The 25,906-nt window shown below is 35.4% G+C and overlaps 3 protein-coding genes across 5 annotated transcripts in view; 1 reads left to right on the top strand and 2 right to left on the bottom strand.

Moving 5' to 3' along the window:
• Positions 1–140: 140 nt before the first annotated feature.
• Positions 141–8,795, top strand: LOC139134917 (uncharacterized). The gene is made up of 4 exons (XM_070702013.1): positions 141–243; positions 1,314–1,764; positions 6,906–7,095; positions 7,696–8,795. Exons 2-4 carry the CDS (start codon positions 1,361–1,363, stop codon positions 7,804–7,806), a joined length of 705 nt encoding a protein of 234 aa, XP_070558114.1. The 5' UTR covers positions 141–243; positions 1,314–1,360; the 3' UTR covers positions 7,807–8,795.
• A 2,960-nt stretch (positions 8,796–11,755) lies between these two features.
• LOC139134916 (transmembrane protein 43-like) overlaps positions 11,756–25,906 on the bottom strand; it is a 33,027-nt gene continuing 18,876 nt past the window's right edge. For all 3 annotated transcript variants that reach the window (XM_070702011.1, XM_070702010.1, XM_070702009.1), the window contains exons 3-10: positions 24,207–24,341; positions 23,417–23,561; positions 22,383–22,452; positions 17,004–17,196; positions 16,339–16,428; positions 15,558–15,659; positions 14,880–14,997; positions 11,756–14,462 (exon numbers count right to left, since the gene is read on the bottom strand). In XM_070702011.1, the coding sequence (XP_070558112.1) occupies positions 17,019–17,196; positions 22,383–22,452; positions 23,417–23,561; positions 24,207–24,341 (528 nt within the window). In that variant the 3' untranslated portion in view covers positions 11,756–14,462; positions 14,880–14,997; positions 15,558–15,659; positions 16,339–16,428; positions 17,004–17,018. The remainder of the gene's footprint in view (positions 14,463–14,879; positions 14,998–15,557; positions 15,660–16,338; positions 16,429–17,003; positions 17,197–22,382; positions 22,453–23,416; positions 23,562–24,206; positions 24,342–25,906) is intronic.
• LOC139134205 (transmembrane protein 43-like) lies at positions 12,773–16,726 on the bottom strand. The gene is made up of 6 exons (XM_070701118.1): positions 16,700–16,726; positions 16,339–16,428; positions 15,558–15,659; positions 14,880–14,997; positions 14,257–14,462; positions 12,773–12,805 (listed from the first exon to the last, which is right to left on the bottom strand). Exons 1-6 carry the CDS (start codon positions 16,724–16,726, stop codon positions 12,773–12,775), a joined length of 576 nt encoding a protein of 191 aa, XP_070557219.1.

Here is a 25,906-nt window from a genome sequence, read left to right as displayed (position 1 = left end):
ATAGTTCATAAAGAAGTAATCGGTAGTCGAAAGTCAACAGCTTTGCAATGAATACATCGGCTTTATTGATCCGCCTAACTGAATCAGCCAGTAGGAACGAGGCTATTGTTGTCATTGGCGACGTTTGTGTCACGTGTTGTCGTAGCTAAACAGCAACGCAGGCTCGCTCATGAAGCACGGAGATCAGCGCAGACACCTGTTAACTTCATTAAATTGGTGGCAGACATCATAATTTTCCAGACGGTAAGACAATACGATTACTTTTTAATTCCATATCATCAATCCATGTTCTAAGACAGGGGTATGAAATCCAGTGGTTGTGTCAATATTTTCGGCAGAATTAGTGAATAGTTCGGTTGCCGGGGCGTCCAATGGGCCCATGTATGTACTTCCCCGGTCTATTGTTTAGCCGCCTTTTTGGTCAACTACCTGTAGTCCTATTACTGTGTACTACTAGTACACTCGCGATGAAATGTATACCTGTAATTTCCGATAGTGTGAGGCTTTTCGTTATGACTGTGGTCAACGACTGATTCATGTTCAAACTGATCGCATGTGCAGTGTGCATATGATACATCCATACACGAGTTAGGTTTATTTTCTAGTCGCGCTGCGGTGCGCTACAAATTACACTCCGGCTGTTTCTAATTCCAAAGTCAATGTGTTCACTGAATACCGTCTATGTGCCTACATTCAAGATGGCGACAAGTATAAACCTAGTGTTCAGATCTTAATTGTTGAATTCACTGTTCGGAAAGATATTCGGTCTAATTTTCGATATATGGAATAGGAAGCAATAAAAACAAACAAGTAACCGAAGTATGTAATATTGTAAGAATCGAAGTATTGCCAACAAATGTGTATCGTGAGAATGTAAAAAAATATTAAGAAATCCGCCACTTGAACTTGAATTCACGATATGATGTGTTTCAAAACACTTCAAGGCCATGACATGGACGTCCTTGGTTTGAATTGTTGTTCGCCGGCGGATAAATTGGTTGCGGATAACCGTATTAGTGCTGCAATTTGCCTCCACCAAATACCGACTCGTTTGTTTACTCGTGGTTTATTAGAATGGAATAAGCGTAAGTCTAGAGCTAGTCTGGGGTCACTACACGAATAAAAACGGAGCAAAAGAGATGCATAGATACAGCCAGAAAAAGCATCAAACGCATTCCGAGTACTCTAACAGCAATAATATTTTCATACTTTCAACAAAAGCGAGATCGGCGATGATTTTCGCGTTCTCCGTGTTGAGTGGGGTTTTAACCACCTGTTGATTGATTTACACACTTCATTTGATCCTGTATTAGGCACGGCGTCCAGTTGTCAAAGTCTTCTGCGTTAAAAGATCTGCAAGATGACAACACTTCCGAGGATTGCCCCACCGGAGACGCCGACAGCCGTGTCTGCACCAGTGTCCTCACCGCCGAGTATGAATGTCAGCAAACCGAAATCCAAGAGTGCCTCGGCCGCGCTGCCCGCTGCAACCATTACCGTGAACGGAAAACCTCTGCCACCGAGTGTATGGGCGAGGGTTTCGTACACGACAGCCGATCTTGGCAACCTAAGGCCCCACCAGTTCCCAAGAATAAACCCGCTACGACCAGTTCGAGACCGACGGACAGTGAGTTTGGAAACCACTGGTGCACATCATGTAATAGAACAGAGAACTCTTGCAATGAAACAGAGAGAACATTATAGATATCATAGTGGTTGGGAAAAACCATTCTATGGATCACCAGCCGAGAAGGAAACATATAGGTAATGTGAACATTTAATTTTTATCACGTATTTCAATGTTACAGAACTTTTCAAATCACCTTGAAATTGTCGTAATCGATAATGACTTTCAAGGTAGACAAGCTTACCCTTCAGTTGTTGGTTTTGATGAAATACTTTACTACCACATCACACTCATGGTGGCCCTTTTTAACTCCTATCTCAACAACTACAAGGTTATTACCCCAGTGTGGCATTGCAAATATACAATGATATATGTTAAAATTTTATCCAATGAATACCTTTTTCATAGTCATATATCTTCCAATCAGGCGAGTTTTCCAAACAATGATTTGCCATTAAACACCATAAAACCAATCACAGCATCAACATGTATGTCATTTAAATGCCTTCCTATGAGCAACCAGATTCTCATAACACAATTTTATCATTGCTTTGAACCAATCTGAGTCAGTAGAAGTCTCTTTTATTTAATAATTGCCTTAACAATTAAAACTGTGAACTGTTCCATGTTAATTAATTGAAACCGTTATTCTGTTCTTCACACTAACAAGCTTATGTGATAATAGCATTTCTTTCTATCAGTTAAGTGGATTAAAAACAGCTGATATGATTTTACTCCAGTTTTGGTAATCTTATCATTCTGCTGCTCCAAATCTCAAAGCACACTTGTAACATACAACTTTACATAATCAAATACTTGAGTCAGGTATCAATTGTTTACTTTGTGGGCAATTGTTGGACACTTGGAAGGGGTAATGAAGATCACGAGCATTGGGTACAGAGTGCAGGAAAGGCTATGGTGTCAATGGTCGGAAGTCAGTCTGTAATAATTGTTGGTTAACATGTGATGAAAAAGTTAGGTTCATCGAAACAAAATTTTTTAAAATTCTTATTTCATATTTATGAAGAAAGCCTTCAAAATGTGAAAAAAAATGGATAGGATAGGACAATAGGAAATGATTAGGTGTACAGAGAGATTGAAATGTATGAAGTGAAACAAACATTTTGCAGCAAATAATGGTGGGAATATGACAGAGCACAGAAATATGACATAGCCATATGGAAAAATGGAATGAAAGTGACACATGATCATATGCAGACACATGAGAACATGGATGAGAGATTATGATGGAGGACATAATCTTGGAGAAGCATGAAAGGAAGATGAAATGACGATTGTTGCCCAATTAAAAAACCATGGTTTAACACAGACATCAGAAAAGTAAAGAACTACATAGAGAGACAGACTTTTGGTGTATAGGACTACAGATTTTAGTTGACAGACTGACAGACAGTATGAACAATACAGAGATGGGGAATCTCAAAAGACAGGGATGTGTAATCAAATACTTTGGTGGGTTTATTTGCTTTGTACATAAAGTGCTGCTAGGATTCAGTAATTGTAAGCAAACTGGATCAAGGCTAGTATTGACATTGGACGTGGTTTCTCGGTTTGTAAATATTGACATATATGATTCAGGCAACCAACACCAGTCTTGGTGCTGCTGTCGCTGTCGTAGCAACCAACTCTGACTAATTCATGTCATTTATTGAGAAAGCTTGAGGTGTTTGATTAGGTTTGGTTAAATGACAACTTGGCAGAAAACAGTTGATGTGCATGCAGACACTAATTTGCAACACTTTAATTTACCAACTTATATTTGGCTTGGGTTTATCTTTTAAGCACTGTATAGGCATATATCTATTTGATTTATAAGTAAACAAAATTGTTGGTACATATTTTGATCTCTGTTTTTGCTCAGCCTGAAGCCCTACGGTATTTCATTGGAATAATTCTTAGGCGGCAATCTATTACTTAGAGTCAGCTATGCGCACTTGCCTCCTAGGGCTGCAAATAAGACAGTAGCTTTATTGTTTGTTTTTTTCTCTATTTTGTCATTGAGTACAAAGAAAAGTACAATTGGTAGGCATGTAGACCAGAGCCCTCAATGTATATTTGGTGTAAATAGAGTGAGGTGCTCAGTTTTCATCAACGGGTAACCGATCAGTGCTAAACCTATGGCAGGTAGCAACTCAGGCATGCAATTGCTCATGAGGGAAAACTCAACCTGCTTTGAGTTTTTCTCTTTTACAGCAATCTTCTTTCTCGAAATACGTGTGCTTCTATGGACATAAAACAGCCATTAAAGCCGTGAGTGGTCACCTTGCCCTGTATTGTGTGTTGTTCAAAAATAACCAGAATAAGGGACCTGCGAGATCATTACACAAGCTGGTTTATTGTCAACTTTGAAAAGGTGGGCTGTAAGTTGCTAGGCAGGCACTGGCAGAATGAAAACTATGACAGGGGGTCACAATAGCAAACATTTCTATGCAGTCATTTTCATCATTCTATTTTCTTGAGTAGAATAGAAAACAGCATTAGGGCAGGATCAGTCAGTTGTAGCAACTGTTGAATAGGGACCAATGTGGTTTTCTTTATTTTTCATGTTCTTTAACATGTATAAACAGATTTGACATGGTATAGTAGAATGCACTTTTCATACAAATCAGGCATTCTACGGTGTTCAAATTGAGAGTGTGCCAGTTTGAGTCGTGAGAGTTGTAGACTGTGAGGCTAAGCGTAAATTAGACATTAAACCATTCACCTGTCCTCGTTTTGTGACAGTGTTAACATGTTTGCCAAGCATTTTTAATTTCTCCTCTTTATAAAACATTATTTTGACAACCCGATGGGAAAATAAGCAGTCATAATATTAACTTTTATGATCACTGTTGAATTTTTTAATTTCCAAAGATGAGGTGATGTTGTTCACAATTTACTCTTTATGCTAATGAACAGGTCATCAAACATTTACTGACAAGTTATTTTCCAGTGTCCACATAAGTTGATTGCAAAATTAAGAGAGTGCAATTTATTAGTAAACAAGAAATTTGCCATGACAACGTTTTGTCCCTGTTAATGTATCAGGATGTGTCTATTCTTTGGTAATTTGAGTGGATAATTTTAACAATCAACATTATTATTTTTATGTGACTATGCAGGTGTAAAATATTTACTTGGCGTTCTTTGGGTTCAGTCAACGCTGTTAAATTAAATCCAGGTTTCACATCAGTAAATGTACCGTTTACTTGGAATAATATTTGAACTGGCACTACTTTTCAAATGTAGGGGAAATTAATTTCATTCTATTAGATGTTTTATTCCTAAACATCAATGACACTCAGAATTCAAATTTGATTTGGTTGCCCAGATCATTGGAAGGGTAATAATAGTTAATAAGTCCAGAGTAAAGGGTCAAAGGTTAGTACAGTCAGCATAATAGGGAAGCTCTTTTTCACCTACTTGGGTTGCTGTGCATGACTGTTGTCCTTGGTCAGGTCTTCTGTCAGACATAGTGCACACACTCATTAACTGTACCTGTGAGCCACACAGGCATGTAGTCATAATATGGTGACTGAGCATCTACTGGATGAAGTTGATTTAAAAAGCATATGGAAGCACTATTCACATGAGATCTAGAAAGACAAATCTTTCAAAAAGTAAAACCATTCAGTTGTAATAGTTCAGCTTCCGTTAGTAGAAGTAGAAGAATTCTGTCAAATACATCACTATAATCAGTTTCAAATACTCTTGAACCAATGAAATTAACTTTAGAAATTACTCTGTGCTTTAATATAGCCCTTAATGCTTTTTTTCAATTCACATAACGGAAATCATGATCAAATCACCCTATTTGAAATTTAATGTGCAAATTTAACACATGGCTTAAGGATAAAGATGTCAAAGTAGTGACACCTTAATGGACTGCTGACTTGTTCATTGTTTATTTGATAAATTCTACCATCAAGAAAAGTTCAAGATTTATAATACTCAAATTTTGTTGATTTTACTGCTGTACTTCATCATATCAATCTGTGAAGCAATACATGTAATTTTAGATCGTCATGAATATATTCTGGACTGCAGAACTATACCAGCCTTTTATCAATGTAAATGTGATGAGAATTGATGTTATATTACATGTATACTTTGATACATGACTGTGCGTCATACTTTATGTATTCAAGTAACAATGACAGACAGTTTTTGAAAATTTGCTAATTGAATCAAACTACTCAAACAGCTTGATTATTTGCCGGCAGGTCTCTAAGGATTTAAATATTTTCCAGAGAAAGAGAGTTCACATACTTTGCTTTGCAGTACAATTATAAGACTCTACTTCCAAGCTTGTTTGTTTATCAAAACATGAGCTAGTATTGAAATTGCTGAAAGAGAATCCCCGTTTGATTTGTAGCGAGATTAATTAGACATGAATTATTCATGATTTCAGCAGACAGGGTGAATGAATGCAAGAAATCGATAAAATTGCCCGGCAGTTGAGTGAACAGTCACACAGTAACATCAGAATGGTTGTCATGGTAACAGTCCGGTTACTTATACCGGTTGTTGTTCATTTCCATAGGAGCTGTCAGGTTTGATTCTACCGGTCTATTGACAATGGCTGGCTTATTGGACATTGATATAGCAACTCTTTCACAATGATTAATTGTGCAATAATTTGAAAACTGGTAATGATTCAACACTGACAGATATTTTGTTATAACAATAAATTCTATAGTTATATCAGGAAAACCTAACCAGAGAAACTACATGGTACTGCCTAACACACAATCAATTTCAATATGTGAAATTTAGTTTTAACAGAAATGTATGTAATTAAATAAATTTATGGGTATTAAGCAAATAAAATGCTAGGTCATACAACATGTATCACTTACCAGAGCTTGTGAGGAGCACTTGTGAGTTGATTTTGTCACCATGGTAACCTGAGATGTTAATTCTATATATCCTCTGTATGCTACGATTATTGATTGTAAAGTGGTGATATTTACTTTTCACATTCTCTCCCTGAAGAAGAAGGTATTGATTCCGCTCTTGAACATTGAAACCATTCAGGGCAATATTTTATGCATGTCAGCCATCGAATTTGCCCATAATTTTCTAAAATATAAAATTGTACGTGAAATATGCAGTGTCTTTAAACTGTAAGACAGACTTGCTCCACGTAATATGAAATTACTGTGATATTTTTATCTGTATAATAGCAACATAAATTAATATTGCAACAGAGTCAGCCATTACTGTATATATTATACACGTAATACTGATTGTTTTTATTTTATTTTTCTTCCTGAAGGCGTGACATAAGGTCAAAGTTGAAGGAACAAATGTCGGATAGAATTCTCCTTGAGAAACAACTTTTGAGAGACAAAGTGCAGGAAAGCAAGCAGGCGGTAGAATATGACAGGCAGTGTATAGAGAGTGATAGAGCAGACATTATGAAGAAAGCGGCTCATCTCAGACAGTTCAGAGATGAAAATAAAAAGGTAAGTTGAAACACTTCATGAGAGAGTACATGTCAGCAGATGATGATTCTGTCATCGAAGCAGTATTCTGGATTATCCATGCATCCACATACATTTGAACACGATCTGTATACATGTGAACCTGATGCAAAGGGTTAAAATCTGTATGCAGATCATGATGCATACAGACAAGACCCATTTAAGTTCTATGGTGATCGTTCATTTTCATATGCTGCTGCTACTCTGTGGAATGGACAGCCTAGTAGTCATATTCATTCTGTATTAAATATTGAAGTATTCAAATCTAGACTAAAGAACTACTTTTTATGAGAGCGCTTTCCCATGTGACATTGTGTAAAGCGGCAGTGAACATTTTGATGAATTGCAGGCTATATTAATTTCTTATCATATATGGAAAATTTCATAATTATTCATTCTTATGAGATTTTTGTTGTTATCACTGTGAACATTTCACTTTTTATGTAATTTATTTAGTAAATAGAATTTTACGACACAGATCCCCACTTATAAATTATGCATGTCACAGTATAGTTCATGTCCATGAATGAAAATATTCTATTTCCTCATTTATTTATTTATGATTGTGATATTTTGTGACAGCTTATGGAATGGAAAGAACATCAAGACCGTCTCAACAGGTTGCTGCAGAACAAATATGAACAAGAGTTAATACGGTATAATCCAATCAATTGGAGCCATTCACTAACTTGATTTAGATGTTGCCATGGTAATGGACACTGTAGATTTAAATATATTATTATGAAATAACAGAGGACTTTGTTGCTGCTTTTACATTTAGTTTTCATGCAACAGTGAAAATTTTAGTGACTTTTACATGCCGTGTAACAAGGTCATCCCTCACTCCCCTACCCTCTGCCCTCAAATAGAGTTAGTCTATCAAAGATCTATGATGAGGCTTTCTCAGCTTTGCTGCCCAGCCATCAATGATTTTGAAGTCTGTTATTATTATTCAGTGACTGACCAAAGCAACGTCTACAAGATGTTGCTGCAAAGTGAAGAGTACACAGTGTTGACAGTTGAATTTGGATAAATGTTTATACACATTGTGACTCTTGTAAGAAATTTTAAAGTAATTCAGAGAGCGAAATTGACATGAACAAAACGTGTTTGATGAAAAACATGATTTCATTGGCTGATCATTTTGCAGGCATTGCTGCTGTTTTGAGTTTAGAGAACTACATGTATAGCCACAATAACACTTGTTTCTCTAGCTCTTGTGGAGCAATTTCCATTTACTGCATATCACAATATGGTACCAGAAAAAAGAATTTAGAGAAAAGCAGGACACTGGACTCAGACAAAGTTTTTATGTCTCAAGTTAATTTTATTAATATTATTTTGAAACATTGAGATACAATGCTGTTTTACTTTATTCAATTGGAAAATGTCTTTGTGTGTTGTGTCTGTCACTGCCTCTATACTGACAGTTTAAGGTAGAATGCGCCTAGGGAGATATTATTTTATACACGTTGTGACTCTCGTAAAAAATTTCAAAATGATTTAGTGAGTGAAATTGACAAATTGTTGTTATTTTGGGTTCATGGAACTTGATAGTAGCCAAAATTACCACTTTGTACTCTGGCTGTTCTTGAGCAACTTCAATTCACTGCACATCACAATAATTAGTACCAGGAACACCCTAAAATTTTTACAATGCTTTTCTGGTCTACCACTTGTGGCCCCTTAGGGGGGCTAAGTGACTAAAATTTTCAGTTTCTCATTATTTTAAAACCAAAAATTTCATTTTTCCAATGGAACTAATACGGGATGGTGGCCATTTTGAATTTTAAGCATAGGTAAATATTAGGTAATTTGTTTCTCTAGTCCAAAATTTTTGTATGGTGAGTCTCTGATTTTTATTCTTGATTTTGAAAGAGAAGAGGTTTACTTGAGGAAAGTTTGAGAAGTTAAAGTCTTTCGCTTTCAAGGCGCATACTACCTTAACCAGTTTCTACAGATGTCTTATTTCTCAAATCAAAGAAATCAAATTCAACTTTTATTTATCATAAAATGTAGCAAAGTCTCACTCTAATCAAATTTTGTGATCAAAATTTAGTTATTGCTTACATTTTGCTACGTAAACAATGAAATGTTTTTGAAACTACAAAATGTTAATTCACTCAAAACACCAACACAATGAAGCATTACTGTTACATAGCATGTATTGGCCGCCTTCTGGATTTGTAGGTTGTCAGACTGAAGAACTGAAATGTACACCAAGTCTGGATTTCAAATTCTCTGCCAAACCATTTCTTTGAAACTGTATGTAGTGCCAGATTTAAAGTCAAGATAGATTTTTTGATTGCTACGAAAGTTGAGCTGGGGTTTAGGGTAGATCTGCAAAAATTAGCAGTTTCCCTCCGTCCCAGTACCTTTATTTAACAAGAGTTGAGTGCCCCGAAAGAAAAGAAAAAATTGTAAGCCGGTGAAATTCTCTGTTTCACCCATTCAACGTTAGGGATGTATAAAATTGCCAAAAGAAAGACAGTGAAATATTACAGAGTAATGGATGTTAACTTGATGAAGGATGCCTTTCAAGAAGGTAGCATTAAATGAAGTTAGAAATTTGGAAAAATGAAGTCCATCTCATCACCGTTGTAAATTGCATCCATTCCAAGAACGTTTTGAAATTTTAGGAAACAATGAATCATGCTTCAAATTTGTTGCAGTGTTCCAGGGTTAAGTGTAAAGAAGTCAGAACTTCTTGTGCAAGGCATTCATACGTGTTTTAATTATCATTTTCCACATGATAATCTGTCTGTTAGCTCATAACCATTCCAATTGAATATTGTTTTATTTTATAAAACTTTTGATTGACATAATTTTATGCCTCTTAAAATTAACTGACTTACCTCAAATGTGTAACGTTGACTGCTTATACAAAGCAGAATTAACCATTTGAAAATACATGTATGATTGACTTTTTACACTTCAGATAGCTCTTGAGTAAACAAATGTTTAGTGTTTTGAATGTCGAACTTTACAATAATACTAAAAAGCAATATCATGTAAAGGGGTTTCACAAACTTTCCTTTTTACAAAACATGCACAAGTCAAAGGCAATGTTCATTCTCACTGAAGTATGACAAATGTAAATTATTTCAGTTTTGTCATCTTCTTTGTGATTTGTCAAAAGCTTACAAAAACCTTTTTGTATAAGAAATCGGACAAAGTTGCTGGCTGCTTTTGATTCATGGTGATGTATATTTCATGAACCAGTTGTACAGCATTGATATATCTTGTTTATACCGTCCAAGTATTGAACATACTTCTCAATGAGTTCTAAGTATACAAAATCCATCCACACCTCCTATACAATGGTACTATCCATTTTCCTTTTGTTAAGGAAGATACCATTTATAGAACAGGTGCTTTTAATAGACTTCCAAGTGGTTTTTATGTGTGTGTTTGGTGGTTTCTATTCTACAGGCGTGCAAAATGTAAAATATTTGTGTCCAAAACATTTGTAAATACATATACTCTAAATAAAGCTTATCTTTGCTACTGATGTCAGTGTTTTGTGATATTTTACATGAAAACCACGAACAGTACTTGTCTGTTTGCTGTGACTGCTGATCTGCTCTGACTGCTGATCTGCTGACTGCTGATCACTTCTGATATTAAAGCCGTATAAATTGATGTACATACATGGGAACTGAGCGTTTCTGTGACCTCGGTTATAGGAAAAAAGATTAGCCGTGACCTCTGTGACCTGCCTTGGTTATAGGGGAAAAGATTGGCACACAGTCCGTGTAGCCGACAATGAGATGCTAATGATATGCGTTTAAGGTCTCCTCGACTAACTTTCAGCTGGTTGCTCACTTTCTACTATTTTATAGTATTTTATACAAAGTCACAGACTTATTCTACCTGCAACTTAAAACTGACAGTGATTTTGTAGCTCACTCTTTGCTATTTTTCATAGTATTTGATAGCTGGTAACAGACAGTTCGTGTTCATGTCGGCTACATGGACGATCTGCCAAAAGATTAGCCGAGCTGTGACCTCAGAACTGTTCCCTGTACACATTGGTAAAGATAAGGTTGATGTTAGAATGCTGTCCTTTACTCATGTGAATGAAACCGAATTATGTCACATGAAGGAACGTTGTGTTCAGCTTATAAATATCCACTTTTGAATTTGTAAAACCCATTTCACTTGTTCAGGTGAGATCTTGTAATGACCAGTACCAAATACACCGGTAGATAGACATCTAGGGATAAATCCTGGTAAAGTAACCACCCTGTATACACAATATTGAAAACCCTGCAACTCACTATTGGCCTACAACATGGCCTACAAGCAAAAATACAAATATCTTGGCATTGAAAGGAGTACCTCAAGATTAATGACAATATCAGGGACATTACAAATGTCCTTATTTATTTTAAAGATATCAGTGGTCTCATTACCATGAGTTAATGCCTGAGAAGACGTGTTCTGACCTACATACAGATTTTCATGTTTCTGAAGTCAAATATTTACAATCTTTGCAACAAACTGTTGATGACAATGCATGACACCAACTTTTTAGGCCTTATGATACATGAGGGCCATGCAGTCTTTATCAAACCCAGCATCCACACAACACTCACAAAGAATTCTCTAATCTGAACACAGAGACCATTTCACAAATATGTTGCGACAAGAAAGCACACAAGTTTTAATTCATAAAATTTCTGAATAAATTATATATTTATGTAATTATCTTAATTTTTACACCTTCTTCGAAGATATTTACAAATAAAATGAACTGTCCTCCTCTTCAAAACCTTTCTGTGCCATTCATTTGTTTTTTATGTACTATCCCTACATAATTCCTACTCAGACTTTGGGTCTGCATTGACTAAATTGAAAAAAGAAAAAAAATTCTGATATTCTTATTTTGGTCCATAAAAATTTCATATTTTGATACATGGCAGTAGCACGAGTAAGACAAACTGTTTCAGGCGAGTACAATAAAGATAGCAAGAGAGTGATTATGAGAAAAAGTTGAAAATCTGACATAAAGAGAAAGATGATTTCTGGAAACCCTTGTAACGATAGATTTTCAGAACTTTTATAGTACTTTTCAAAGTTAAGAAAACAATTACAGAGCATATAATGAAATGAAGTACAATCAAATATACCTTTTATATCTGAAATTCAGATCAATATTAATAATTAAGAAACTTTTATTAGTACTTTAAAATATGTTTTCACCAAACGTATATGGAGAAAGATTACCACATAGGTATCTTTTAACTTGATTTCTTGGTTAAAAACTCACATTTAAACTTGAAATTTAACTAGAATAATCCTTTTAAACTCACCTGCAAAATCTGCACCTGTTGTCTGATAAAAATACGGTGGAAAGGTTTGCTAAGGTTCAAACTGTGCTAATGAAAGACACTGACATGTTGTCAATGCTGAAACACAGCTTTCTTGAGAGACGTAGGAAGAGTTTGTTCATCTTAGATGTAACACCTGACAGTCTCGGACTCTTATCTGAAATTGAAATTCTAGGTTGAAGTCTTTTACAGCCAATTTCCTATCAAGAGGTCAAACTTCACAGCCTTAAGCCAAAACTTGGTTGTAAAAGGGTCAGTATGAATATCAAGGTTGCTCATTTCTATAATTTGTTTATAGAGATGCCAGTATTTCAGAAACTTTCTCTCTACAGTGCGACCTGATCACATGACTTGGCAACCTGCCAAGGAACAAACAAGCTAGTTATACATTTAGAATCCCTGCATTTTACAAGTGTCTTGATTGCACATGAGAAAGACCTTTACAGTGAGAAAAGATATCTAAAATTGTCAGAGAATTGGATGAGTAAATTTTCATCTGCTGAGACAGCAAATGATGGCAAAGGGGTAGAATTAATCACACTATATTGTATAAATGATGTGACCCACTTGCTATGCCTACACTGACTTCCTGAAAACATTTAACTACATGCACTAAATGCAGTAGCTCTTCCTTCTTGAATTTGTGACATTTCTCTTGTTTGTTGGCCAAAGATCACACAAATTATCTACTATGTTGCAAAAAACCAACAACTTGATATAGTCTGTAGCTACTGTACATATCAAGTCTTGGGAAGGTAAAGATGGTGAGAGTTATCATGAAGATCAATATCTACTTATTTCACAGAAAAGTTACACTTAGTTTCAGTGAAGTTCAATTCAACCCAGTATGTACTGTGACAAAAAGTACTGAAAAAATATCATCAAAAAGTTACTATTATCAAAGCATGCTAAAACTGAACATAAGATTTCTGACCGCTATGAAATATGCAAATCTAAAATTCACCTGGCAGTACATGAAAAGACTTCACAAGCCAAAACATAAACACTAGACACTTAACATAATTAGACGGAAAAGTCAGGGAAACTACGGTGAAAACTCAGGAAAAGCACCCTGATCACATTACATAAGCCTCACTTATGGAACAATTAAGTAAAAGTTCACAAGTCTCTTGTGATCCATGTAATCGGATGGTAGAATACGTAATTTTTCTAAAATATCAAGATGTGCATATAAACAGGGTCCAATTACTCTTGACATGTACCATGGTTTTGTCTCACATTATTTTTAGCAACCATCACATGATTCTTGTGATCTACTGAATTTGAAGACAGAAAAAGTAATTCTTTCATGCTGATAATTAAATTAGCTTAATTATAAGTAGCTTCATGAATAATTAGCAACATAAAATTTCTCAAAATAACAAAGCAGTAGACTACAATCCTAATCTTCCATTGGTCAAAATTAGCATTTTTGAAATCAAAATGACTCAACGGATCTCTTTCTCTGAATGGCATTTCACTACAATGTATGAATTTATAGGCTCTAAACATACCTTGTAGATGGAATACTCTTTTGAAACGAAATTCCAATGATGATCGAACAGAACTGACAGAAATACCTCTAGGATATCCTTACGGTTTTAAAAAGGAGTTTGACAACTGACTGAAAGTGTAGTGTCGGTACATGCATGGTATAAATGGAGAATGAACCCAAACTAGAACTTAATTTTTTTTGTGCATGACTTTTGGTGGGCACATTGGGTAGATTTGTAGACTTACTCACTCTAGTGGAGTAATTAATAAGGCTCTTAATGATATGTCATGAATTGTAAGGATGTATTCATCACACCTTGGTAGGTGCTCTCTTGTAACCCTTCTTCTGCAATGCTATAAACAGTGGAATCAAGGTTGGAATAATCAAGACCAGAGTCCACAGAGGGCGCTGTACCACCCAGGCCAAACCAATCACGTGTAAGGTTAAAGACACGGAAATTCCTACAATGAAGGTTGGTTGGTTCAACTTTGTGAGCTCCCTGACGATTGGCATCCATGAAACTGGAATGATAGGAAAACAAGAAATTATGAAATCAGTCTTGGCAATGGCATGATTATTTTCAAACATGCACTCAGAAGATGAACCAAATACCACAATTGGCCTTTTAACCCTTGAGTGCAACTTTAGTGCAATTTAAGTGAAACATTTAACAATATTTATGAATTTTTCTGCAATCATTTTTATCAGTTTGGACCAAGTGAACATCTCATTTCATTGGTTACATTTTTTAATCAAATTTTGGCAAAAATCTAGAAAAGAAATTGACCGAGGAAAAGTTTGTAAGGTGACAAAAATTGACTTTGGCGCTCAAAGGGTTGAGACACCAAGTTGTAAAACTTTCCTTCAATTCACTTAAGATGCTTTTGTTAGAGTCTGTGGCATTTCTAGACCATAATGGGTAAATGTTAGTTCCTTACCTATGACTAGTAAGACATGATGTGATAAAATGATAGACGTCACAGTCATTAAAAAGCCAACAATCCGTAGAGACCACGCCATTGCTGAATTGGAATTCTCTTCTTTTTCAAATATTTCCTGTCAAAACAGAGATAAGATTAAGCGGTAAGAAATCAAGGGAAAGACAAGTAAAGTATTTTTTAGAATTTGCCGACCTCATCAGGTGTTCTTAGATGTCATATGTGTATATATTCATTGAGTTACAGTATCGTGTATTCACTTGCAAACTTGCACTCTGAAATTAGTGGACACTTACAAATACTAACTTTTACTTGGTTACCATAATTTGAATCCATCCATATCACCTTCAGTTGCTAAATGAGATTTCCATTTTGTTTTTCTATTGGACTTTCATTTCTTTCATGATTTTCCAATTAAACCTCTAAAAGAGTATAGCAAATCCTACATTTCATAATGGAGAGCATTTATCACCTCTGGACTTGATTCAATTTTCCTTCTATTTGTATGCCTAGTGAATTTGGCAGTTTACACACTAAATATTACTGGGTACTAAATGCTGACATCATTATATAATGCTGTTCAAACTGACTGACAATCTTGTAATTACACCTAGTAACTAGTAATTACTCCTACATGTAGTTACTATTAAACAACAAAGTAAATAAACCAAATCTCACCTCAGCTGACAGTTTACCAAATTCAAGTAACTCAATAACTTCACCATCATAGTTTTCATATCCAACCAAATGAGACCCAATCTGCTTTGCTATAACACTGACCTATGCAATGAAATAATATATCATTAAAAATACAATTTCAATTAACCAACTAGTACATTCTATAAAGTAACTGTTTTAAAGTGAACAATTGGTGTCTCCAACACATTATCACAGTTGGTGTGAATCCTGCAGTGGTACAGTATGTTGACGTACACATCTGCATATGTAAGACGCTGATTCTCCTTTGTGATTAAATGACTCCATAAACATAAATGACTTTGTTTATAAATATTTATTTATGAAAGTCGCCAAGTGATCATTATAGGACCAACTTGCGGTACACGATGGAGAAGTGACATCAAAACAAAAAGGAAAAGACATCATACTGGTAATACGAAAATGAGTAAATAACTATTTTTATAAATCGTGTTTTCCTAAATTCTGAACAATAGTAAGTATATTAATCACAATACATTTATGGGGACATCTTCCTTGACAAGATACACTGTAAACCTGTTGTGCTAAATGTGTGTCAATCTAATTAATACTTTGCATGCCTTTGTTTTCCACTGACTTTAAAATACATTGAGACAATAAGCTTTCGGTTTCAAGTTATCTAATCTGGAAAATTCATCTGAAACTGAACAATATGGATCACAGGAGGGCAAAATATACACACATTTTACTTCAATTGGTACATTATTGATGACAATTGTGGTAAATATCTAAATCATCTGACCTGCTGGGGAGGACCCAGATCTGAAAATTCCCTGGAGTATTCTTTACCGGAGACACCTGAGTAACTGAAGCGTATTCTCACATCACCAATCTGTGAATAAAGAGATAAAATGGTTGGTCATGATCAAACAACATCGCACACAATCACGTGTGATCTTCATTAATCGACAGCTAAGAGAAGAAATGTAGAAAAAGTATTACATTGATATGAATGCTGAACAACTGACTTGATCAATTACTCTATGTAAAGATAAAAGTTACAAAATAATGATAAACACTATTGATACATATCAATTCTTTGTATTCCGTATTTGTATTGAGCTCTTAATAAAGTTCTTTCAGTTCATAAAACATTTATTCACTGTTTTCTTCATGGAAACATGCAACATGTCCAAGAGAACAATTGTCAAGGAATCGGGCAATGATTTGATGTTCAAAGTGTTGCTTTCAACCAACCTGAAAGTAAGGTTAGCCTATCAGCTCTTCTCTTGTGCATTTACACCCCCAATTTATATCGATAGTCTAAGCTCAATGACAGGAAACGTTGTGTTCTGATGGGGTAATACCACTAGAAAATGCTTTGAAGAACGTCTGAAATTTTTGAGTTCACTTCAAAGTGATGAATAACAAAAGTCAGACTAACACAAAAACACCTTGACTTATTACCTGCGGTTTGATGGATCATTTCCTTGATAAATATAGCCCTTTTACCAACCGGGCACCAGGCAGCCCCTCTGGTAAATTGTACAACTTGTACGGAATGAATTTGTCAATTTTGGCCACTAGGTCATCTGACAGCAAGAAGTTACCGATGAACACCTTATCAGCAGTGTATGATTCACTTTCAGCTGGCATGGTTCTGTAAAGAATCAAAGTGAGACTTGAGTGGATACCGAGGGTCACCAGTATGTATTAGGGAAATGGTGCAGTGGCAAAGAATGTGAAATTTTCAGAAGAGTTACTTTCAGAATGTGCTTTGGAATACAATTCAGAATAACATTCAGACACTCACTATGTGAGATAATATTCTGTATATTGCAGAAGAGTCCTTTCAGAATGTGCTTTGGAATACAATTCAGAATAATATTCAGACACTCACTATGTGAGATAATATTCTGTATAGAAGTAACAAGTCATTGACATTGACATAGTCCCCACTTGTAATAGGAGTATTAGTCTTGATGGGGCAGGGAAATGAGGTCATTAAGAAGTATCACTGGAGTGTATATGTTCAGATCTATGAAGTTATGCATATATATGCATATTCAAGGTCAAAGGTCATCAAGGTCACGTGACATTTTGAAAAAAAACCCATTGTATTGCTAATTAATCCATATATGCCAAAATTCAGACCTCTAGCTCTATTGGCTTGCCCACAATTATATATGGGCATAATTAACGAGGTAAAGCATGTGTTGTCATAAGGTCTCCCATCCTACTAAATATAAAGGACATAGCACTTGTGGTTACTTATTTATTGACATAATCGTGTATTTTACATAAAAGGTTATCGAGGTCACATGACATTTTGTCAAAAAATTTCTATCCTATAGTCTGTCCCTATATACTAAAAATCATACATTTACGTCTATTGGCTTGCTCAAAATTAGATATGCACATAATGAATGAGGTACAATATGTGGCGTCATAAGGTGTCCCATCATACCAAATATGAAGGGTGTAGCACTTGTGGTTCCTGAGTTATGGACAAATATGTATATTTGAGGTCAAAGGTCATTGAGGTCACGTGACATTTTTTCAAAAAAATTGTATTGCTAAGTTATCCCTACATACCAAAAATCAGACCTCTTGCTCTATTAGCTCGCTCAAAATTAGATATGTGCATAATTAATGAGGTACAATATGTGGCGTCATAAGGTGTCCCATCATACCAAATATGAAGGGTGTAGCACTTGTGGTTACTGAGTTTTGGACAAATATGTATATTTGAGGTCAAAGGTCACCGAGGTCACGTGACATTTTGTCAAAATAATTGTATTGCTAAGTTATCCCTATATACCAAAAATCAGACTTCTAGCTCTATTGGCTCGCTCAAAATTAGATATGTGCATAATTAATGAGGTACAATATGTGGCGTCATAAGGTGTCCCATCATACCAAATATGAAGGGTGTAGCACTTGTGGTTACTGAGTTTTGAACAAATATGTATATTTGAGGTCAAAGGTCACCGAGGTCACGTGACATTTTGTCAAATAATTGTATTGCTAAGTTATCCCTATATACCAAAAATCAGACTTCTAGCTCTATTGGCTCGCTCAAAATTGATATGTGCATAATTAATGAGGTACAATATGTGGCGTCATAAGGTGTCCCATCATACCAAATATGAAGGGTGTAGCACTTGTGGTTACTGAGTTTATGGACAAATATGTATATTTGAGGTCAAAGGTCACCGAGGTCACATGATATTTTGTCAAAAAATTGTATTGCTAAGTTATCCCTATATACCAAAAATCAGACCTCTAGCTCTATTGGCTCGCTCAAAATTAGATATGTGCATAATTAATGAGGTACAATATGTGGCGTCATAAGGTGTCCCATCATACCAAATATGAAGGGTGTAGCACTTGTGGTTACTGAGTTATGGACAAATATGTATATTTAAGGTTAAAGGTCACCGAGGTCACGTGACATTTTGTCAAAAAAATTGTATTGCTAAGTTATCCCTATATACCAACAAGCGACCTAGCGGCCGATATAGCTCCGCTGTGTTTATGTAGAGAATAACTATTTTTGACACATGTTGATGAAGAAGGGTGGAAATCTTTGATAGCTCGATGCAGTGGCCAGAAAAAAGTGGCTAAAATAAGCTGCAAAAATACGCAATTGAAGATTTCATCATACTTTGAATGTATCACATAGGATCATGCCTAAGAACATGTCAACCAAAGCTATCTGATGAGTAGTTTTTTGAGAATAAAATATTCTGACCAAAAATGGCAACAATTGCCCCCAAAAATAAAAATTGCAGATTTCATCATAATTTCAAAAGATCAAATTTAGTTCATCTATAGAAACCTGTATACCAAATTTCAAAGCTATCAGATGAGTAATTTTGAATATACACATTTTTTGACCAAAAATGGCAAAAATTGCCCCAAAAATACAAAATTACAGATTTCATCAGAAATTCAATATATATTACTTAGCTCATCTGTAGAAACCTGTATACCAAATTTCAAAGCTATCAGACCAGTACTTTTTGAGAAACACATGTTTTGACCAAAAATGGCAAAAATTGCCCCAAAATTACAAAATTGCAGATTTCATCATAATTTCAATAATTATCATTTAGTTCATCTGTAGAAACCTGTACACCAAATTTCAAAGCTATCGGATGAGTAGTTTTGGAAATACACATTTTTTGACCAAAACTGGTAAAAATTGCCCCAAAATTACAAAATTGTAGTTTCATCATAATTTCAATAACTATCATTTAGTTAATCTGTAGGAACCTGTATACCAAATTTCAAAGCTATCAGATGAGTAGTTTTGGAAATACACATTTTTTGACCAAACATGGCAAAAATTGCCCCAAAAATACAAAATTACAGATTTCATCAGAATTCAATACATATTACTTAGTTCATCGATAGAAACCTGTATACCAAATTTCAAAACTATCAGACCAGTACTTTTTGAGAAATAAATTTTTGACCAAAAATGGCAAAAATTGCCTTAAAAATGCAAATTTGCATATTTCTGCACAATTTGAACAAATCTGAAATAGATCATCCCTAGGGACCTATGTACCAAATATCAAAGCTATCTGACTGGCAGTTTTGAAGAAGAAGATTTTAAAGATTTTTTTACCAGAAATGACAAAAATTGTCCTAAAAATACAAATATGCAAATTTCGCCACGATTTGAACAAATCTGACTGAAGGCACCCTAAGCAAACTGCATATCAAATTTCAAAGCAATCGGACAAGCGGTTTCAGAGAAGAAATTTTTTTACCAAAACACCAAAAATGCCCCAAAAATACAAATATGCAAATTTCACCATGATTTGAACAAACTGAAGTGAGGTCACCTTAAGTGAACTGCATATAAAATTTCAAAGCAATTGGACTTGCGGTTTCAGAGGAGAAGGCAATTGTTGACGGACGACGACGGACGACGACGACGGACGACGACGGACGACGGACGACGACGGAAAATCAACCTATTTGATAAGCTCAGCGTCGCTGACAGCGGAGCTAAAAACCAGACCTCTAGCTCTATTGGCTCGCTCAAAATTAGATATGCGCATAATTAATGAGGTACAATATGTGGCGTCATAAGGTGTCCCATCATACCAAATATGAAGGGTGTAGCACTTGTGGTTACTGAGTTATGGACAAATATGTATATTTGAGGTCAAAGGTCACCGAGGTAATGTGACATTTTGTCAGAATAATTGTATTCCTAAGTTATCCCTATATACCAAAAATCAGACCTCTGGCTCTATTGGCTCGCTCAAATTAGATATGCACATAATTAATGAGGAACAATATGTGGCGTCATAAGGCGTCCCATCATACCAAATATGAAGGGTGTAGCATTAGTGATTACTGAGTTATGGACAAATATGTATATTTGAGGTCAAAGGTCACGTGACATTTTGTGAAAGCGTCTGAGATATCTGCGTGAACGGATGGACTCACATGGATGGACTGACGGACTGACATGACCCATTCTATGAGCCCCCTGGACTTTATCTGTGGGGACTAAAAACTGTGTCACTGCATCCTTTTTGCAATATGAATACGATGAGAAACTAAATTTTTATTTTTCTTGGCCTTATACATGGGAGTCTATGGACTGCCTTATACATGGGAGTCTATGGACTGTCTTATACATGGGAGTCTATGGACTGCCTTATACATGTGAGTCTATGGACTGCCTTATACATGGGAGTCTATGGACTGCTTTATACATGGGAGTCTATGGATTGCCTTATACATGGGAGTCTATGGACTTCCTTATACATGGGAGTCTATGGACTGCCTTATACATATGGACTGCCTTATACATGGGAGTCTATGGATTGCCTTATACATGGGAGTCTATGGACTTCCTTATACATGGGAGTCTATGGACTGCCTTATACATGGGAGTCTATGGACTGCCTTAAACATGGGAGTCTATGGATTGCCTTATACATGGGAGTCTATGGATTGCCTTATACATGGGAGTCTGTGGATTGCCTTATACATGGGAGTCTATGGATTGCCTTATACAGGGGAATCTATGGAGAAAGCAAAACTAAAAAGTCCTCTAACACGGCCAAATTTGATCGCATTGTGAAACAAATCAACGTGCATCTGTATGAGGTAGAGTACTATCCTTTTACCAAGTTTGAACGAATCGCTCCAGGCGTCTCTGAGATATCTGCGTGAACGAAAAAAGTCATAAAATATGCAAATGAGCAATTAATTAATAAGCCACACCCACCAAAATCTAATCAGATCTAAGTCTCATCATGATAATACCAAATACCAAATTGCATGACATTGGACCTAAGGGTTCTTAAGTTATGAGTGGAACAAAATCTGTCTACAGACGGACGGACGGACGGACAGACGGACGGACAGACGGACGGACGGACGGACAGACGGACACACACACAGACATTGTGGCGACATAGGACACCTTTGGTGCTTCGCACCACGGTGTCCAAAAAGTTGAATTAAGATGATGAGTATGCTGGAGCTGCCCTTATGGTATATGCTTTGCAGGTTTCTATTTCATTTTAATATCAAAATTCATAAGTTTCTAGGGCAAGTTATTCATTGAAGTTTGACAGCTTTCAAATAATACACTTTGCTCTGTAGTAGAGAAAGGTAAAAAATGGACAGACATACAATGTATAGATGCCACTTACTTCTATGCTTATACGTGCAGTTACGCTCTCTTCGGTAGATATACATATACTTGTACCAAATGTGAGTTAAAACATAGACCCTTGAGGGTCTATGATTAAAATTAGTATAGACTAGCCCTAAGAATTACATTACAACAGATTATTTCAATAAACTTACATAGGGTTTCTATGTGAATCAATCTCTTTAAAATCTTCACTATCAATAAGATCTCTCATCCAGTGTTTACCTAAGTTTACAAAAAAAAGGAAGTAAAGTTGGGTCAGTGATTAAAATGCAACCAGTTGAGCACACAACATCTGTTGATGCCAAACCACCTGTGGAGCTGAATCATATCATGTATGCAGCTCAAAATCTTCAGAGTCTCAAGTTCTGCAAACCCTGCTAACTTACATTCTTAAACTCTTTGAGTCAAGTTTTAAATTCATTTGCGCAGGTCTCTTACCAATGCATGTATAATCTAAGATTTCTTGACTATAGAGACAACTTATTTGAGTAGGCGACATGTCATACTGGGAATTTTATAGTACTCATGTCATACACTGACTCTCAACAGGTCTTCTGAGAACACATTTTTTATCCTTACAGTGAATGCAATGTTAATTAACATCACTGAAAATGACAAAGTTGCTGTCTTACTGCAATATTTCATCTAAAAAAGTGAGTGAGTACCCTTTTGAAATCACAAATGAACAAAATGGTTTCTATGGTGATACAACGAGTGGCAATACAGCTTTACTGTGGTGTGAGCTCCGTAGGTGTCACAAACATTTCCAAAATACATTAGCTCATCAACCTATTTGGCTGTAACACTCTAGGGTACAACAACAGAGCGTGTTATACATTCCATAGACCATATTGACTGTATTGACATCAGTGACTTGTTTTCAAATGTCTTGCTGTAATGTTGATTATGGGATGAAGATAATGGAAATTTGGCAAAGGATGTGGTCTTATGAATAATTTGTAGCTATTGGTAGAGTAACTTCACTTACACATTAATATTATTGATCGAATACATACTCTAAAATTACAAAATTTCGATGATAGTTATACATTGTGATGTATTTACAAGGAATACCAACATAAAACTGAATCATAGATCAGAATTTACAATACATAAACATTTTAACCGTACACAATATCAGAGAATTGAAAATAAAGTTTTCATGGTCATGGATTGAAATACTTACTATAAGAATACACAGTTTCCATTCTTGGTTCAATTGCCTCACTGACTTGTTTTTGTCTGGAAGTTTCTACCCACTGATACATTTCTGCTTCTCTTTTAAATTTAACAGCTTCCACTTTTATGCCATATGTTGCGTCTTCTAGAATCTGTCATTGAATAAAGGAAAACTCAGCAAATGGATGAGATTAGCAAGAGTCTTGCCTTCAAGACACTTAATGTGAGAATAGCACTGCATCATACACTGCACAGTAATAGTGTTGTAATGAGTAATAGCAGGTCGTTACATCCACTGGGGCCCGTCAGAATTATATGCACTAGGAGCATGTGATATGTGGAAGTGAAGTGTCTTGGGTCACCTGAGCAATTTATGTGATCCATACTTGCTGGAATTGATGGCTTTCTCCTTTGAAATTCTTCTTTGAAAAATTATATATCTTTGTATACATCATTGGATTATTTGAGAGTGAATATGCTCAAAGTTTCAGATCATTCTGATGGGATATATGTTTGGAATTCTGGCTGTTCTTGTTACGTTTATTTATTCTGGTTACTTCATAAAAAAATAAAGAGAAACAAGCCCAAAAATCATTCTGTTTCAATTCTAAATGGTAGCCCAAGCACCAATGTCACTCACACACAAATAGACAGAATGTCAATTTTTAGTTTATCTTTCTATATTTCTGTTTGAAAAAAACCAAAACAAACAGACAGACAGAGTAGTGGCCCCTGCATCACTTACTGACAAGCAGACACAACATTCTGTGAATAATATGATTACCGTGAGTATATACCTTATCTGTCCTTAGTGTACCCATGAGATGAACCAGTTTGTTGTTGTTTTCATCAAATGCTACTTGTGTTGTTGATAACGGTACAACCAATGATAACCCTTCCTCTACCGAACGCCTCATTTTCACCACTCTCCACTGAAACGGCAAAAAATCTAACTGGTCATATCAAATTTTCAAAAGATTTTTCCTGTAACTTTTTAACAACAGGTTGTTTATGTAATAAAAGTGCAATACACATGCAGACTTAAAATACAACTGTCCACTGTCAACAAGTAACTTTGAGATGTTCTGTTTCAGGATATCCTAACACTTGCTTTTTTGAAGCTTTAAGTTCAACAAGCCACTTCATAATCATATCATACCATGCAAAGTTAGCATGTAAAGACAAAATTATTTGTAAGCAAGCAACCTAACGGCCGATATAGTTCCGCTGTGTTTATGTAGACAATAACTATTTTTGACACATGTTGATGAAGAAGGTGGAAATCTGCAATAGCTCATTTCAATGGCCAGAAAAAAGTGGCTAAAATAGCTGCAAAAATACACAATTGTAGATTTCATCACAATTTGAATATATCACATCGCATCATCCCTGAGAACATGTCAACCAAAGCTCTCTGACGAGTAGTTTTTTGAGAATGAAATTTTCTGACCAAAAATGGCAAAAATTGCCCCCCAAAACAAAATTGCAGATTTCACCATAAATTAATATTCAATATATCAATATATATTAAAAATAATCCCTTGACTCTTGTATACCAAATATCAAAGCTATCAACTTGCAGTTTTTGAGAAACAAATTATTTGACCAAAAATGGCAAAAATTGCCCCCAAAATACAAAATTGCAGATTTCACCATAATTTCAATATATATCACATTTAGTTCATCTGTAGGAACCTGCATATCGAATTTCAAAGCTATCAGACCAGTACATTTTAAGAAATACATTTTTTGACCAAAAATGGAAAAAATTGCCCCAAAAATACAAAATTGTAGATTTCATCATTATGTCAATAAATATCATTAAGATCATCTGTAGGAACCTGTATACCAAATTTCAAAGCTATCAGATGAGTAGTTTTGGAAATACACATTTTTTGACCAAAAATGGCAAAAATTGCCCCCAATATACAAAATTACAGATATCATCAGAAACTCAATATATATTACTAAGTTCATCTATAGAAACTTGTATACCAAATTTCAAAGCTATCAGATGTAGTTTTGGAAATACACTTTTTTTGACCAAAAATGCAAAAATTGCCCCCAAAATACAGATTTGGAATTCAGAAATCAGAAAATTCAGAAATTCAATATAAATTACTTAGTTCATCTATAGAAAACCTGTATACCAGATTTCAAAGCTATCAGACCAGTACTTTTTGAGAAATACATTTTTTGACCAACAATGGCAAAAATTACCTTACAACAGGTAATAACAGGTTAGCAATAAGCAATTGACTTTCATGTAACACCTTTATGTCTTTCATGGCGGATAAATCCTTGTTTGATCAACATTTGTAGCAAATCTCATCCAATGATTTGCAGTCATTCTCATTGTATGTCTGATTTTTCTAAAACTTAATTATGCAAATGAGCATGACATATGCAAGCCACACCAACCAAACCGATCAGTTCTGGCTGCGTTCGATTATGAGCCTCGGGGAGCCCTATGTGACGTCATGATGTTATGATGGGG

This window comes from Ptychodera flava, chromosome 6 (genome assembly GCF_041260155.1).
Source record: "Ptychodera flava strain L36383 chromosome 6, AS_Pfla_20210202, whole genome shotgun sequence".
Classification (NCBI taxonomy): Eukaryota; Metazoa; Hemichordata; class Enteropneusta; family Ptychoderidae; genus Ptychodera; species Ptychodera flava.
The sequence above is the reverse complement of the archived record's forward strand: the minus strand, read 5'-3'. Positions and strand labels throughout refer to the sequence as shown.

What these genes read in the sequence shown, in the direction of transcription:
- LOC139134917 (XM_070702013.1), top strand. Translation starts at nt 1,361, where the DNA reads ATGACAACACTTCCGAGGATTGCCCCACCGGAGACGCCGACAGCCGTG. An exon ending in GCCGAGAAGGAAACATATAG is followed by an intron (nt 1,765 to 6,905) that starts GTAATGTGAACA and finishes TTCTTCCTGAAG; the next exon opens with GCGTGACATAAGGTCAAAGT. An exon ending in TCAGAGATGAAAATAAAAAG is followed by an intron (nt 7,096 to 7,695) that starts GTAAGTTGAAAC and finishes ATTTTGTGACAG; the next exon opens with CTTATGGAATGGAAAGAACA.
- LOC139134205 (XM_070701118.1), bottom strand. Translation starts at nt 16,726, where the DNA reads ATGTTGCATGTTTCCATGAAGAAAACA. An exon ending in ATGTTTCCATGAAGAAAACA is followed by an intron (nt 16,429 to 16,699) that starts GTGAATAAATGT and finishes CTTTATTCACAG; the next exon opens with ATTGGTGATGTGAGAATACG. An exon ending in TTGGTAAACTGTCAGCTGAG is followed by an intron (nt 14,998 to 15,557) that starts GTGAGATTTGGT and finishes CTGTTTTGACAG; the next exon opens with GAAATATTTGAAAAAGAAGA.